General features: G+C 42.1%; 1 protein-coding gene across 1 annotated transcript; it reads left to right on the top strand.

Moving 5' to 3' along the window:
- The first annotated feature begins 216 nt into the window (after positions 1 to 216).
- LOC118791897 (kinesin-like protein KIF20B) lies at positions 217 to 16,491 on the top strand. The gene is made up of 33 exons (XM_036549449.1): positions 217 to 318; positions 1,137 to 1,226; positions 1,656 to 1,775; positions 1,876 to 2,014; positions 2,143 to 2,327; positions 2,413 to 2,476; positions 2,882 to 3,091; positions 3,511 to 3,622; positions 3,731 to 3,802; positions 3,885 to 4,031; positions 4,565 to 4,727; positions 4,814 to 5,101; positions 5,227 to 5,366; positions 5,500 to 5,629; positions 6,126 to 6,327; positions 6,431 to 6,492; positions 6,608 to 6,727; positions 7,082 to 7,235; positions 8,482 to 9,631; positions 9,896 to 10,034; positions 10,599 to 10,721; positions 10,807 to 10,867; positions 11,076 to 11,201; positions 11,323 to 11,447; positions 11,666 to 11,821; positions 12,264 to 12,440; positions 12,665 to 12,811; positions 12,926 to 13,042; positions 13,162 to 13,356; positions 14,982 to 15,056; positions 15,440 to 15,578; positions 16,088 to 16,227; positions 16,411 to 16,491. Exons 1-33 carry the CDS (start codon positions 217 to 219, stop codon positions 16,489 to 16,491), a joined length of 5,451 nt encoding a protein of 1,816 aa, XP_036405342.1.
- The last annotated feature ends 646 nt before the right edge of the window (positions 16,492 to 17,137 follow it).

Below are 17,137 nucleotides of genomic sequence, written 5' to 3'. Positions count from 1 at the left end.
TAAATGACGTGTCTGTTTCTGTGTTAGTACAGCAGTCTCTATTTCTAATCTACCTAAAGTTAGATAAACAATAACTGTAACAAACCTTATCCGTCATCGACGTCATTTTGGTTCAGCTAGGATTTTGTAACGTGTGCTAGCGCGATGTATGCGAAATGAATAAGTAAACGGTTGTGATCGCTATCCTATTTAAAAGCATCCTCTGTTTTCTTCAGTATGATGGAATCTTGCTTTAATTACAAAGTCGAGAGAGTGGAGTCAGTAGTTGTAGAAGATTTGAAGAAAGACCTGTTTGCCGAATTTTCAGCCATACCGTCTGTTTTGTCCGAGGTAAGTGCTACTTGACATCAATTTTATCGTTGCATGGGACCTCCTGTTAATCAAGACCGGTTTCGCAGTCTTAACATTGATCATTATGCCATTTCGAGGTCACACATTTATGCAGTTATCGTCTATGCTTGGACTTGCTTACTAGCTGGAAAACATGTTTGCGGGCGGTGTTACAACCCGAGTCTGTGCGATCATGTGACATGCTGTTCAGACATGTTTGGATCAGCGCAGCAGTGTCTTAAGGTTGAGTCTACTTGTATACTGACATGGGGATATAGTGGGAGATAGTATAAACGATGACCCGTCAAGGTCGTTTAAACCTACTGAACTGATGCCCATTTCACGCAGTTCACAATGGGCATATGGCAGATTTACTGGTAATATCATTGTGATATCCTCGATTAGATTGATACACTCATATATGATTTGTTGCATCTTCTCCCATCAAATTGTCTGGAGCAGGCTGTGATTTTCTGAAGTCCACGCTATGATTTTTTTATGCGATTTTTGGGCAACTGCTCAGTGCGCAGCTGGATCCTAATAGTGATACAGCCTGTATGTCATTTAGAATGACTGATGACAGCCGAACTCTTCCAGTTCGAGTCACTTTTATTCACTATGCTGTGTTCTGGTGATATTTGTTTAGTCTAAGGCCTTGTGAATGCAGTGGTCCTGTAAGGTGAATGCTGTCACAAAGTCCCCACGTTTGTTTTTAGTAAACAAACTAAATGCATTCATTTGGATGCATCTTGTCTTGTCCGTACAAAATACTGTCAAGTAATTAACCTTACAAATGTACTTTTCAGGATTCACCTTTATTGGAGAAAGAACATTTACAAGTTTACCTCCGGATACGACCATTTACGTCAGCCGAAAGTTATAATGGCGAATCGCAGGTAAATAACGATATTCATGTAATGTTATCTAATGCAGAACATTCTCCAATTCCAAAGTCTTACTGTACGCATAAGATTTAATTGTAAGACATAACAAATTAGTGTTTACAACAAACATGCTTACACAAGGGCTTCTGGGGAAGCCATTAAAAGGCATCAATAATTGCACTTGTAACAGGTGCTGAAATACAATATAGACAGTTGGGGGGGGGGGGAATCAGAAGTTCAATGTCAAAGCTGACATCTGTAAATACTTTTGAAGCTCATATTAGCTGAGGAGATGCAGCCTTGGAAACCATGTGAAAATGGAGCCACCAGACCTAAAAGAGAGAGAGTGGTTTTTCACTGTAATACTAGAAACACTGGTCAGGCTTTCCTTAGAAACAGTGATGGACATTATCTTGTTATCTGGTTTCCCTTCAAATTCAGGAATGTGTTGCAGTTGAACCCCCAGATGTTGTGTTGCTCAAGCCTCCAAGAACATCCCTATCAGCACGACTCAGTGATAAGTCGATTCCTCAGACAGCACAGCGATTTCAGTTCTCACGGGTGAGCAAGAATATTTTCAAGTATGTATATGTGATTAATTCCAATAAAGAATACATTTGGCCCTGTTCCTGATTTTTAAATTCATTCATTCAATTTTTAGGTTTATGGTCCAGAGACTACCCAGAAGGAAATGTTCGATGGCACGGTGAAATGTCTTGTCAAAGATGTTCTGGAAGGAGGAAACTCTCTGGTGTTTACCTATGGAGTTACCAATGCTGGAAAGACCTTTACCTTCCTAGGTATGTCCCTGTTCTCTCTTTTGGAAGTGAATTAGTCCTAATGGTTGCCAATAGTTTCAACGTAGCCTAACGTCTCTTGAAAACATGCGTTGCAGGTGAAACTTAAGTATGATGTAATTTCATTTTAGGTTCTGATGGTGATGCCGGCATTTTGCCAAGGTCTTTGAATGTGATCTTCAACAGCATTGAAGACCGGATATACAGACAGATGAACATCAAGCCTCACAGATGTAGGGAGTTCACCAGACTAACAAAGGATCAGCAGGATGAGGAAGCTACGAACAAGAGAAACATTCTGCGATTGTCAAAAGAGGTATAGCTTTGCAGTCACATTCAGTGATTCCATTCCAGTATATTGTTAGAAAAAAGATTAAGTCTAGTTTGTTTTTCTTCTGCAGAGCGATTCTCAGAAAAGCATGGCGAGCCAGCTCAGTTCTACTTGCAGGACAACCTTGCTGGAAGGCAAGAATATTCTTGGATTCTTGAAGTTTTTCTCTTGAGTGTCTGTTATCTGTAGTAGACTATTTTTATTTCACCTGTCTAATTGGAACTTAAAATTGTTTGCTTTCTGGAGCAAAGTAAGCATTTGAAAATAAACTCCAGGGAAAATGCTTTCATGGAAGTGCGACATACAAAGTCAGTACTCTTTACAAGGTTAAGACAGAGGTGTTTAGTACACCCAGTCAAGCATCTTATTTTGTGTTCAGGTTCAGATTGTTAAAAAAAAAAAAAAAGTTTGAAAATGCAGCACTGATATAATATTGCTTACTATTGGGATGGGGGGTGTTGAAATGTTACATCCTTACTTTGCTTTAACTTGAGTTATTTGTCTTGCTAACAGTTCTTTTTGTCGTCATGCATCTGTAGGCTCCACCATGAGTGATGCAGAAGTATCAGTTGATGCAGATAGTTTCAGTCTGGATGTGGACAGTCACACAAAATACTCTGTCTGGGTTTCATTTTGTGAAATCTACAATGAAAATATTCACGACTTGCTTGATCCCCTACCAAATGGCTCGCTGAAGAGAACTGTACTTCGGTTGTCCCAAGACGTCAAAGGCAATTCCTTTGTGAAAGGTAATGGTTTCACAGTGCAATCATGCGCCGCTGAACATCCATTCGAACAATGTCCGTTTGCATATATGTCCGTAGTCCCATAAGGTTATAATAAAGTTTAAAAATCCCGATCACAGAACGGACGTAGCGGACGTAACCGGACGTTGTGAAGGCAACGCTTCCCGCACGCAACACGTGTATCTCACGTCTCATGGAAATAAAGCGATTTAACTGCCAGCCGTATAATGGTACAGTACATAGTATACCATATACTGTATACAGTATGGTGTTCGCACAACATCCAAATGACATAACGTCCTATTTCACAGAACGTATCGTGGACATTAAGTGATGCATGGCTGTACATTTATTTGTTTCCAAATGTGTGAAATGTGTATTTCACTGACAAATATTGAAATTTAAATCTGCTTTTTTTTAAGATCTGAAGTGGGTACAAGTAAATGATGCAGATGAAGCATACAAAGTTGTTAAAGTTGGAAAGAAAAATCAGAGCTTTTCCTGTACAAAGCTCAATAACCTGTCAAGCCGAAGGTATGTTGATCAACTTTAAAGTGAACTTAGAAAAAGAAATGATTTTCGTTAACTGCTTTTTAAGCAGTACATCTTTTTTTTAGTGTGTAATACTGCATTTATTTTCAGTCATAGCATATTCTCCATCCGGATTCTGCGGATTGAAGATGTCGGAATACCCCGTGTCCATACGATCAGCGAGTGAGTATCATTTAGCTTTCCTTGTTTATTTTCTTCCCACGGTATTTTTGTATTAATTTTTTTTTCTTCTTCACATTCATAGGTTGTCTTTGTGTGATCTAGCTGGATCGGAGAGATGTGCTAAAACACAGAATAAGGGAGACCGCTTGAAAGAAGCTGGCAACATCAATACATCACTGCTAATTCTCGGAAAGTGCATTAATGCATTGAGACACAACCAACAATCCAAGTAAGTTCTTGCTTTGTGTAACTAATGGAGACTAGCACTTACTGATGTCACAACAACATCCAGAGTGTTTCAGGGGAAAAAAAGTGCTACACTGGAATAAGCAGACGTGAGATGTGTCCGTACGTAGAGGTTGTGATTTAATCGCATACTGAAAGCATCACCAAATGCTTGAGCCAGTATAATGATTAAATGCTACATTTTCTGCCTGAAGTAGGTTTTGAAACCTTGATGATTGAGATGATTTAAAAAAAAAAACACACACACAATTGCTGTGCAACTGGTATTAGTTGGATAGATATCATATTTTATTGTTGGAATGTCTTATAAACAAATTTTGAAAGTGATCCAGTCGATGGCTGTCAGCATCCCTTGAGGCCATTTTTATAATCACTGTTGTGGTTTCTAGCTCTTTTTTGAACCAGTGTAATTTTAAATATTTAATTCTAATTGTCATCCCTCTCAGTGTCTGGGGCTTGTGGCAGTAATGAGATTATAGAATTGGTCTCTGAAGTCCAGCATGAATTCCTTCGCAGGCTGCAGCAGCACGTGCCCTTCAGAGAAAGCAAGCTGACCCATTACCTGCAGGGCTTCTTCTGCGGCCGAGGCAAAGCCTGCATGATTGTCAACATCAACCAGTGCGCCTCCATGTACGACGAGACCCTGAACGTGCTCAAGTTCTCCGCCGTGGCTCAGAAGGTGAGTGGCAGCCCGTCGCACGCATTCCGGGCACCCGCTGGGACGAGCGCAGCAGTCAAGGCCTTCGTCTGCCCTTGCCCGTGCAGGTGGTGGTCCTCAACACGAAGCCTCTGCCCGTCGTCCCCAAGAAGTCGGCACGGGAGGTGTCTTTCATCATCAACAACGCTGACCGCAAGAACCTGTTGGCAAGAGCTCGCAAAAGCTCGCTTGTGGGCTGGGAGATGGGTCTTGAGGACTTGCAGGAAAATGATGATGATGAGGAGGAGGAGGAGGAGGAAGAGGATAGTTGTGTTGACAGCATTTTGGAGAACACTATTCGGGAAGCAGAGGAAGGAGATGAAGAGGACATCGAAATTGATAGGGAAGCTTATGAGGCAAGTGTTTCAAAATATTCTCTCAGTGTGCGTAGGCATGCATTTGCTGCCTTGCTGTCTTCAGTGCTTTCAACATGTGTCAGAACCAAACTGGACTTTGATATCAGTACATGTTTGCATTTCAGAACCAGCTTTCACTAATAGAGGAGCTGAAGCAGAAGCTTTGCAGGGAAGAGGTAGAGAAATTGGCCATGGAGTCTCGTATTCGTGAAGAGGTCACCAAGGAGTTCATGGAGTTATTCTCCAAAATGGAAAGTGATTACAGGTATTGCCATGGGTGTCATTCTTACACTTCGTAAATGGATGAATGGCTTTCCGTAAATTGAATCTTGTTAACTGTTCCATTGCACTGAACCTACTAAAATGTGTATTATTATCCTGTCGCTTTTGTCTTCCAGTGAACGCCTTGCCAAAGAAAAGGAAATAATTGAAGAGAGAGCAGAGAGGCGGCTAGAAATACTGAAGAATTTAGTGAGCAAAAATACTGCTAATGGGGAGGCCATGACCAGCGGCACAGAACACACAAAGGTACGTTTGTAGTGAACAGTTTAGAGTGGGAACGAGGCACAATGGCGGCCGATTAGTATCACAGCATCAGGTCTGGTCTTCCAGTGGTATCTGACTCCACTGCAGATCTCAGCAAATTATTCCACACATGAATACTTCTGATTTTCAGTGTGAAGTTTTACTTTTTAACTAATTTCCACCTGTGCCCTCTGGATTTCCTTCCTAAAATGACCTTGAAATTGCCTCCATGGTCCACCTTATAATCCCGTTTAAGATTTTAAATTCTTGATTCAAATCCTCCTTGAGCCATTACTGTGACCAGAGATTAGGTGCCTGAAGTCTCTCTTCATGAATCATCTAAGACCTGTGACCAGTCTTGTTGCCCTTCGCTTACCCTGAAGCAGGTAGAAAACGTACTGCATTTGCCAGTATATTTCCAGGAGCTGAAATGTTGTTTTATGGAGCACGTTGTTCCTGTCTAACATAGAACTGTTTTGTTTTCTGGGGCTTTTGTCAGGATAAAGTGGTGCTTCTGGATGGAATGATTGACTCAATGCAAGACGACCTGGCTAAAATCAAGAAGGACGCAGAGGCAGCGCAAACATGCCTCGTCGGCTTGCCTGATGAAGACGACACCATCGCCCGCCTCGAGAAGCAGGTCGCTGAGCTGTCCGAGGAACTTCTCAAAACCCAGCAGCTCCTCACTCTTAAAACCAATGGTACGATATATCCAAGACTCCCGTTTTTGTCTGTACGTAGATGCTTAACCATGTTGTGGCTTGAAATGATCTCAATCAATGAGTCCCTTCTTTCTCCTGACAGAAGTGCAGACAGTTAGCAGTCAGACACAGAAATCAAGTGAAGAGCTAGAAGAGGCGAAAAGGGTAAGAATCAGTTTGTCTATCTGTGCAGTATCTACATGGTCATGGGGTGGCACAGACTGTCATTTTTTGTTATACTTGATTCACATTGTTGCTTTTGTCCTGTAACTTTTCGAAGAAATATGAGTCCCAGACACAGAAGTTCCAGGAACTTATGGAGATCTGCCAAGAAAAGGATGACATGATCTCTAAGTTGCAAACGGCAATGGACCACCATGTTGAAAATGCCATTAATGATGTGAGTTGTACAATACTCCCACCCCACAAGACAAAATAAGGCTTAACATCAAAGTAGATTTCTTTGTGGTTGAAAAGCTTAAGTATTGCTTTTGGAAAGAATACTAGTATAGGGCAAGGCTATTATTCTGAATCTCTCTGATGTCTGCCAGTCAGCATTAGACACCTAAGTGTTCTGTAGCTATAAATTTGTGTCTGTAAATGTGTGTCTTTACTGAGACTTTGAAAAGGCATTTATTTGTCCATACCCTTTGTGTGAAACTGAAGTCTGTCAAGAAGGCAAGCGACTACAGCCCTAGAGCTGTCAACAGTTCTGGTTGATTTCTTTAATGTTTCTCCTTTCTTGTGTCAACAGAGGGCCCTCATTGATACTATCAAAGACGAAATCCTGCACTTAAAGAAAAATTGCAAGTGTTCCAAGGAAGACAGTGAGAGTTGTGGGAGAGGGGGCCGGAAGCGCCTGGGAGACATCCAGCAGGACCTGAACGAGCAGCCACCCCCCAAGAAAGGTACAGGCTCTGGATCAAGCAATTGGAAAGGTCTCCCGCCTTTTGTGGGGTGTAGACCAGGGGCGAAAGAGAGCGCCCCAAAGGGGCGCAGATATATTCGTTCAAAAAAAAGATTGTCTGTCATGAGAAAGTAGCCTCTGTGCTTCGCTTTTGTTTGTATTATTTGTTTTGACATTTTTAAATATACACAAATATGATTGTCATGTTTGTGATATTTTGTATTAATAAAAAATCGCTGTCTTTTCTGTTGTTTGCTTGACACACAGATAGAAAATTCTCAAAACTGATAAACATGGGGTAGCGTGTGTTGGCATTTACTCTTCACAGACACAGGTGTTTCATTACTGATGTTTTACATGTTCCTAACACATATATCTGTAGTTTTGGAGCACACATTGCAAATTTAACAGGAGATAATATCTGCTAGAGAAGTCTGGAATGGAGAGGCAGACCAGCTGTTTGTATCTAATGCACTTTAATCCTTCCATCTTCAAGTACAAAATGAACTGAAATGCGTCAGTTAAAGGTCTTAAAAGAGCTTCTGGAGCTTTTTCTCACTTTACTCTAGTACTCATAGGAAGAGGCTCCATGTGTCATTATCTTGAGTAGTGGAAAGGAGGAAGTGTATCAGCACTCATATACACAAGTTCTTAAATGTTAGTGCTCCAGTAGTTGCTTTATGTACTCAAAAAACAGAATGCAGGAGTGGCTTAATCAAGTTTTGATAAAAACATTGTTGTCACTAGCTGTCTAAGGACTGAGTTTAACTTGTGTTGGCTATATTGAGATGATAAAAGCAGAAAGAAACTAGTTGGGTGAGAGTGACAAAAAGGGTGTTGGGAGACAAACTACTGAATTATTAATGTGTTGAGTACATGAAATTATTTCTAATTCTTTATTAGAAAAAGAAAATGAATTTTTGAAATCCACCATTATTTATTCACGCTTGGTTTCAGTTTGATGTCTGAACTATAAATTCAGATTGAGGGCTTATATTAAAACTTGATTTTTTTTTTTTTTTTTTTAAACCTACACATTACAAAGTCTAGTAGTTGGTGACAGGTTTAAATGGGGAGAGCTAAAATAATCATTTAAATAATAAAATATAGCTTAATTCGGAACGCATGGTACCAGTAGACCCCAATATATTTATAAGCACTTCCCTCATTTTAGGGTCTCATTGATGTATAATTGCAGTTGATCACAAATTCACTCACACTCATGAGCCTTTTTCTTGTCTTCCAAGGAACTCTTGAAGAAAACTCCGTGGATGCTGTGATCGAATTGCAGGCAAAATGTAATCAAAAAGAATTGGACATGATGCCAGTCAAAGCAGAGCAAGAGGCGCTGCAGCAACAATTAGAGTCCGTGAGGGCAGGTTTGCAGGAGGAGATCAGACTGAAGGATGAGCAAATGGAAGACCTCAAACAGGAGTGCCTTTCCTTGGAGAGAAAAGTCAGCGAGTTGCTTGAAGAGCTGACGCAGCACAAACATGCGTGCGAAGCTGCTCTGTCATCCTTGGAGATGGAGAGGAAGGACAAGGCCGCGCTTGCCAGAGAGAGAGACACCCTGGCTGGTGAGAGGAGCGGCCTTCAGCAAGACTCGGAGACAAAGGGCGAGAAGATCGACGTGATGGAGCGCGAAATCAAGGAGCAGGTGGGGAGGATGGAGAAGGTCTTGGACGAGCTGAAATCGGCCAAAGCCCTCCTGGTGAAACACAACAACGAGTCCCGGGAAAAGTGCAAGCTGATCGAGTCCCTGACACAGGAGTCCGAGCAGCTCCGGCAGGAACTGGAGAAGTCCCGAGCGGTGCTGCTGACGAGGGGCAGCGGCCGTTTTTACCACACCATGGACGCGCTGCACAAAGAGTGCGAGACGGTGGTGAAGGAGTCCGCTCAGAAGGGCCTGCAGATTCGGGAGCTGGAGGAGGAGCTCAGCCGGGTACGGCAGCGGGCCGCCGAGCAGGAGGAGGCCTCCACCCGGCTGAAGCAGGAGCTGGAGGATTACAGGGGGAAGGCTGATGCTGGAAGGAAGAGCTCTGAGACCGACAGGCAGGCCGCCGACGAGCTGCGGAGAGAACGCCGTGAGCTGGAGGCCGAGGTGGCGAGCCTCAGAGAGCAGGTCGCGGCCCTGGAGGTGCAGTTGAAGACCTCAGAGGCCGGCACCGCCATGGCGGCCAAGCTGGAGAAGGAGCTCGCGGAGAGGGATGCCGCCGCGGCAGCCCTGCAGAGGAGCTTGGAGGAAGCCCGGAGCAAGCTTGCAGACGTGGAATCGGCGGGCGTGCAGGAGACCAGGCGGAAGGAGGCGGAGAGGCGGCGGGAGCTCCTCAAAGCGGCAGAGGAGGCCATCGCTCAGAAGGACGCTGAGCTGGAGAAGAAAACACGGGAGCTCTCGAAGTAAGTTGATCTCCATATGTCAGGCACCATTACCAGTCTCCTCATGTAGGGAAACGGGATTCCTCCTGTTCTCCAAGGCATTTAACCCAAATTTGGTTGTGTCTGCACTTGCGCAATTTTGTATTTCAAACTGCTATCTTGTGTCACAACAAACACAGACTGCTTGTACAAAAAAAATGGAAAATATACATATACAGTATATGCTGACTTGAAGATATCCAGATTCTGTGAGTTTGTTACAGTGGGCTTTTTCTTCCCCAACAGGTTAAAGGAGGAGATGATTAGCGGCTTAGAGCAGATCCGGGCTTTGAATCTTGATTTGCAGAGAAAAGAAGATGACGCCTCCGACATGAAGGAGAAACTGGCTGATTCCAAAAAACAAATACAACAAGTGCAAAAAGAGGTAAGCGACCTGATCTGCCTCAGCCACTTTTAAACAGAGGACCATAGCTTTATTACAAGTCCACCTCTGCATAATAGCTGTTTTTTTAGCGCAATAACAGCTATCCCCAGTATGTGGTGTTAGGTTTCTTCCCGTATTTTTTTCCCTTAAGTCATACCTGATGCGGGAGCACATCTCCAGTTGTCTGAGGCCATGAGAAATGCTTCCGAGGGAAAAAAAACGCCACTCGTATCTATTCAATGTTGATATCACAGCAATAGCACTGTGCTGCTTCCATGTGGTAGATAGAAGCACATAGCGACAAAGATAAAGCGTGAAAACATATGCTATGTGTTTTAACCAACATATAGATACAAGTGATATTTTTCTGCCCCGGAAGCATTTCACTGAACTTTGGAGGTGTGCTCCCACATCAGGTATGACTAAAGGGAAAATATATGGGAAGAAACCTAACCCCACATACTGGGGTATCGTGACGGCTATATCTCCCAGTCCTACCTGTGCATATGAAAGCAAGCATGCTTTAAGAAAACGTCAAGTCACTTTGGTGTCTGTGGCCACCAGATTTCCAGCATGCGTGAAGAGGAGAAATCTCTCCGGCAAAAACTGAACGACTCTGAGAGGATGAGAAATCAAATGCTGAATGACCTGCACAGCAAGGACCAGATAATTCAGCAGTTAAAGAGTGTAAGTGTCAAAGTCATCACAACTTTTTTTGTTTTGGACGTTCATCTTGCACTGTTTGCTTATTGTACCTCTTTGTTACGTTTAGGAACAAGCCAGCGTTGCCAAGTCTGATGAAAATCTCCAGCGTTACCAGAAAGCTTGCAGCGGTAATTATCCACAGTGCAGGTTGTACAAACAGTGCGGAAATGTAGGAGAGTCTGGCTCTTCATGTTCCAAACTCTGACAATGAGTCCATTTTTATTTGAAATGATGGGACCAACCCTGTGGTCAGAGCACTGGGTCATTTTTAATACTTTTTTTATATTGTAGAAAAAGTGTGTTTATGATTCATGTCTCTTTTATACATATATGCAGATCTTCAGGCCAAAGAGCAAGTTATTGAAGCGATGCGTCTTGCGCTGACAGAGCAAGAGGAAACTCAGGCAGAACAAGATAAAGTTCTCGATGCTAAATTGGATGAGATTGAATCCTTAACCGAAGGTGGGGAGCAGGTGTTTTTGTGTGTTCAGATACTTTGAAGAATACAAAGACTCATGGCTCAACACATTTTTGTTTTATGGAACTATGTGTATCTGCATTAGTAAACCTGCTTTCATTTTAGAATTGAACATCTTGAAAGAGAGATTCCTTCAGCAGAACATGGATGCTGGCCAACATACTCAAATTCTTGAAGAATGTTGTTCCAACACGAAACAGGAAACTGAGAAGGCTGAAGAGAGACTGAAGGTAAGGGCTTTGACATGGCTCCAGTAGTTCATGGTCCTGATACTACTGCTTTTCACATTTTCTAGTATATCTTAATGGGTTTGTTTGAAGTTCTGTGGGAAAAAGACACTGCTTTCAGGCAAAGTCAGATTCTGTCTGAAGCAGTAGCCCTCCATTTCCTCACATCATTAGCTTTGACAGTCCCATAAATGACAATATTTCTTTTTTTAATACTGCAGCTCGCTAATGAGAAGTATCAGGCAGACAAGAAGAAGTGGCTGGAGGAGAAGTTGCTCCTCATAAACCAGGTGAAAGAGGCAGAGGAGAAGAGAAACCAGGAGATGAAGAAGTTTGCAGACGACCGTGCGCGCCACGGCAAACTGCTGATGCACGTGGTAAATGCACCTCTTACTTTCTACTACAGAATTCCCCTGCAACCCCCTGCAGAATTCCCCTGCGGTTCCCCGAAATGAAGTTCAGTGTGGCTGTAAATAGATTTCGCTGGAAGGTAGACATTGATACTGTAGGGATATGAATAATGCTGAAACTTATCAGGATACATTTTTTAATACATGGCTGAAATCGGTAATGTAATGCGCTCAATGGTAAGACAGCAGCATACAACCTGGGATTCAAACGTGTCCAGTTCCCTGACTCCCAATCCATGTGTGTTTTTACAGCTTACTTTTCTGTCAATGGCTCAGACCTCTGAGGGGGGAAAAACTGGCTACATAATGAATGTCTGCTGTGTAAATTAGTCGATTAGGGAGATTTTCACTGAGATGCGCTGTGTGCACCAGCAAACTGTCTGCACTTTGGCCTTGCATCCATTCACAGGAGTCCCTATCAAAGCAGCTCTCTGAGAAGGATGACGACCTTCAGAAGTGGAGAAAAGAGAGGGACACTCTGGTTGCGGCTCTAGAGGTTCAGATGCAGAAGCTCGTTGCGAGCAATTCTGAGAAAGACAAGAAGTTGAAGGAACTCCAGAGCGATTCCAGCTGTCTGCCACAAGAGGTCAGTATAGCCTTGGATTTGGAAATGGTAAATATTTCACATGTTCGGATTACACAGACGACTAGTGCTCTCCAATTCTTAAAATCACATTTGATGCAAACATGATAAATTAGAATTTCCTAATGATGTCTTGGGACTCTATCTTCAAATGGCGTATGGCATTCTCAGTGGTAAAGAGTGTGTGGTGTTGACACTGTTTTCTCTTGCTTCCTTAAAAATGACAGAACATTAAAGAAAAAGTGGCAGAACTGCAATGTGGTTTGTTGAAGAAAGATTCTGAAATTTTGGAACTGAGGAAACATCTGAAAATCTTATCAGGAAACGCCAATAAGTTCCCATTAGCTGGAAATCAGAAAACATCACCCAGTCAGGTTTCTCCTTCACCTTTCTCCTTCTTGCGGCATCACACAATTGCATTGTCCATAGTTCTAAATTACAATGTATTGCTTAATGTGTCCTGTATTGTATTTTTATTTCTGTTGCAGAGTGAAGGTAATGAGAGTGCTGCCCAGGTAAATGACGTTTCCTCTCAGAAACCCCAGGATGACAGTAATAAAGGGAAAGGTGATGTGGGCAGTTCAAGAAGTTCTGAGGAAAGTGAGGTACGTAATTGAGTTCGTCAGCAATCTGGGGAACAAGGATTGACCTGCGGATGAATTTGTTTCAAAGGGAAGACATTCAGACCACAGACATTCTGTGTAATACCGCTGTCCTCCTGTAGGTGTCAGTGCTGGAGTCCTCGGACGTTTCCACGGAGAACGGTAGACCCAGCCGCTTCCCCAAGCCCGAGCTGGAGATTCAGTTCACTCCGCTCCAGCCCAACAAGATGTGCGTGAGGCAGCAGGGAGAGGACTCTGCTGTGACTGTCAAAATCACTAGGACTGGGAGAAAAAGGAAGAGTGCTGAAATGGAGAAGGTATATGCACAAGAGGTGGTGCTGATGATTGCAAAGGTTGCTTTGCGAAATTATCATGTCATGTTATGTAAAACGTGTGTGTGTGTGTATTCTGCTGTTTAAGTGGGGTTTTTTGTAATTTGTGTGAAAAATATATTCATTTGGATTTTTGGGAATTATAGGAAATTGAAAATAGAAAAACATTATAAATTGATTCCCTCGTGTATTACATTGCCAATGCTAATATTACATGATAAAGACTAGAAATGTTTGAGTTTTAGTTTTAGTTAAATTAACTTAGTACCTCTGAGATTCCTGTTGGAATTTTCTCAAAGAATCACATACTGCAATAACACAAAGGCATAACTGACTTAATGTCTACCTTTCTTTACCTGCCCTCTCTTTCAAAGGGAGATATGCTTTCAGGTTGCTGGAAAAGTAAGGCTAAATTGAGAGCAACACAAAGACACATTAACCAGGTATTCCCTGCTTAGAATGAGTGTTCTCCATCTGTTAAGTACTCCACCAATCAGACAAAATCATGTACCCTGCTCGTGGTTGTTAGAGACCTTTATACCTGAGGAAACGGAATTTTTTTCCAAACAGATGAGTCTTTCCAGATCCTTTTACATTCACCCTATTTTAAAGAAGCCCCACCGAGCATTTGATGTGTGGTTTTTTACAGATCACATACCTTGTTAATCTTCTGCTGACGTTCCAGAGATGGTGGCAGTCTGCTGTCTCTGCTTAACTCGATGGAAGTTGGCAAGGAGGGGGCTCAAACTACGTGCTCTTTATTTTGTTCAGGTGTCCAGTGAGGAAGGTGTAGTTGTTCCTCGCCTTGACATTGTTCATTTATGATTTGGCCCAGGGACATGAGCCATGAAGACCAAAAAGTATTCCAAACACAAAAGAAGGCTTGCATGCTGGATTCAATTAAAAAAAAAAATTTCAAAAATTAAAAAGATTGAATAAGATCATCACTTCAAGCATAAAAATGATTAGTCCTCCACAGAGAAAGCATTTTTGACTTTTTAACAGATCGAGCTACAACCTGGCCTTTGATATTTGACGTACCCATTTCTCCATCTCAGAATATTTTCAGCCAGATTAAAGTTGAGTTAATTGAAAATGGTAAAGCCCTCATGTTCTCATGTGACATCAGCAAAATATTTGTGTGAACAGTTTTCAGTTAATTCTACTCTGACCCCCTCAGAGTTCAGTCGAAGTATTTGATATGCACATGACAATAACATTTTCTGTGGAGTTCCGCTCCACACTAATTTACACAAACCATGTGAGAGTTGATGGAGGGTAAGTGAAGGAAGTTGTCAAACCCATGCAGCAGGGCCATTTACAGCCATTTAATTCAATCATCCAATTCATCCCTAGGTCTGTGCTCCTTTTGTATTAAATGCAGCATGAAATCCACTCCATTGCTTCGCTAATCAAAACACTAATTCATCATTTATCCATCCAATCACCCATTTCTATCCCTCAACCCCAATTCCTGAGTGTGCATTACCGTGACAGATAGGCGGCAGTTTGAGATGAAGAGTGGGTTTCTTATGCTTAGCGGAAAGCAACCTTGCCCGGCCCTGACTGCAGGATTGCAGTCTCATGTGAAGCATGTCTGTGTGTCTCAGGACCCAGTGGAGAGTGAAAACAGGAAGAACACCAGATACAGAGGTACCCCCAGGATGACTGCACAGCGCAAAGAGGTGGGCGTCTGTCCCTACGCTGTCAAAACCTTTAACCAACTACATGCGATACCTGTAGAATTTTACCTTCTTACATTTTTTAGTTTTAAAAAACTATCTTGAATTATGATCCTAAATGTGTCTTTTGACCAGATTTGCACATGCCATACTCCCAGGGGGCACAGGGTTGTCTCTATTATGCCTATCGCAGATTTATAGCCTTTTTACAGCCTACTGTGTTTGCTGCTGGCAGTGAATAAAAATGGTGAGCAAAAGACAGCAGATGTCCTAGCATATAAATTTCCAAACGTCCACATCCTGGACTGACAGCGTTTAGCAATGCTTTGTGAACCAGGGAGATGAATCCTCTTCTAGTAACACAGTGTTTCTGTGTCCTTCAGAAGTCTCCCGCCGCGCTGGGTAAACGCACAGATCACATGAGGCAACAAGAGTCCCAGTCAAGCTTGAAGAGCAAAAAGGACGGGACCCTACAGAAGATTGGAGACTTCATTCAGAGCTCTCCAACTCTCCTCGGGAGCAAAGGTAAAGCAGGGCACGGCTGCAGGAGCCACGCAGCTCTGTCCAGATTCAGAAGGCTCGCTTCACCGACAAGTCAACACGACGTGTCCCCAGATTTGACCCATGCAATGTTTTTAAAACTGTCTGTGTTCTCCCACATTTCAGAACTGAAAAATTTTCTTGCAGTGTCAAGGTCACTGTCACTGTGAGGTTGGGAAACGTGGTTGTTGCTGTGCTGCGAGAATTGATTGTTCTCCAGTTTCAGATAGGCCTCCGAGCCTGAGAAAGCATTACCTTAATAATTGACAAAAATGCCTCAAACCTTCAAATCGTTGTGATATCTGAGTCGCCTTTGACGCCATGGTTCAGTTTCATATTATGGGATTTGACTGAAATTATGAAAACAAATGCCAGTTGTTTCAAAGATAAAGGGAAACAATAAATTATGAATTTTTTAAAGCAGAGTGAGAATCTAAGTGTGAGGGAAACATGCATTTTTGCTACATGACAAAATATTTGTTTTTCTTCTCCAGCTAAAAAGATAATTGGATTTGTCAGTGCTAAATCCCCTGAACCAGAGGGCAGCACGGCTACGAGTTTCAAACCGAAGAAGTCCAAACGAAAGCTGTATAAAACTGAAATATCCTCTCCACTTGACATCCCCTCTCATCCAGTGAGTATTGACTGATATAGTTTGAGGAAATAATACTTTCAGGGCCAAACACAGTAAATGAAACATCCGGGAGTTTACTGGACTGTACTTTTGGCATGTTATCGTATAGGTTAATCCCTTTGGAAGGTAAGAGCGGTAACTGTTGGCAGTTGTACTGGTCTTACTTTGAACATCTGTTTGCAGATCATTGGACTGGATCAAGATGAGAAGGAAAGTGATCATCTCATTATTAAGCGAAGACTGAGGACAAGAACAAAGAAATGATGTCACAAAAGCAGCTTTGTCTTAGAGCTAGTCAGTGCTGTTCTGGTGTAACTAATTTCATTTTTTGAATGAGACTTAAAATCAAGACATATTATTTCCAAAATTGGGACATCTTTTTCTTTCACTGTTTGACTTTTTTATCAAAGTGTATATTTTTAGATTATTACGCTCCCATTAATTCCCATTAGAACTTGCCCATGGTTTGTTTAGAAAATGTTGTCAAAACTGTATTTTTCTCAGTTTGTGAACCAAGGCTCACTGTACTTTATAATTGATGGAAATTGAGGGAAAAATGATCTTATCATATCAGTTTATCAAATGAATCGTGGGGATGACTGCCTCTAGTGATTCATACATTTTCCAATACTGTCAGTCTCTTTCTTAAATCCTCATTTGCCATTGTATCATACAAAGGGAACCTCCATCAGTCTTAGTGTGGTGTATGATATTGATATCTTCATGTAATCGTTATATTTTTCTTAGCACTGATTAGCAGCAGTGTGCTGTTGTTAATGGCAGAATACAGGATATGTGAGGCTTGCTGAAGTACTTAGTTTGTGAACATTGTTATTACTGAGATTAACTTAGGACATGAATGTGATTAGTACATGATTAGTATAAATTTGGCTAATTTTCTTTTTAAGCA

Source organism: Megalops cyprinoides, chromosome 1 (genome assembly GCF_013368585.1).
Source record: "Megalops cyprinoides isolate fMegCyp1 chromosome 1, fMegCyp1.pri, whole genome shotgun sequence".
Classification (NCBI taxonomy): Eukaryota; Metazoa; Chordata; class Actinopteri; order Elopiformes; family Megalopidae; genus Megalops; species Megalops cyprinoides.
This window is presented reverse-complemented; position numbering and strand designations above follow the sequence as displayed.

What these genes read in the sequence shown, in the direction of transcription:
- LOC118791897 (XM_036549449.1), top strand. Translation starts at nt 217, where the DNA reads ATGATGGAATCTTGCTTTAATTACAAAGTCGAGAGAGTGGAGTCAGTA. An exon ending in AATAACCTGTCAAGCCGAAG is followed by an intron (nt 3,623 to 3,730) that starts GTATGTTGATCA and finishes ATTTATTTTCAG; the next exon opens with TCATAGCATATTCTCCATCC. An exon ending in GATTGAATCCTTAACCGAAG is followed by an intron (nt 11,202 to 11,322) that starts GTGGGGAGCAGG and finishes CTTTCATTTTAG; the next exon opens with AATTGAACATCTTGAAAGAG.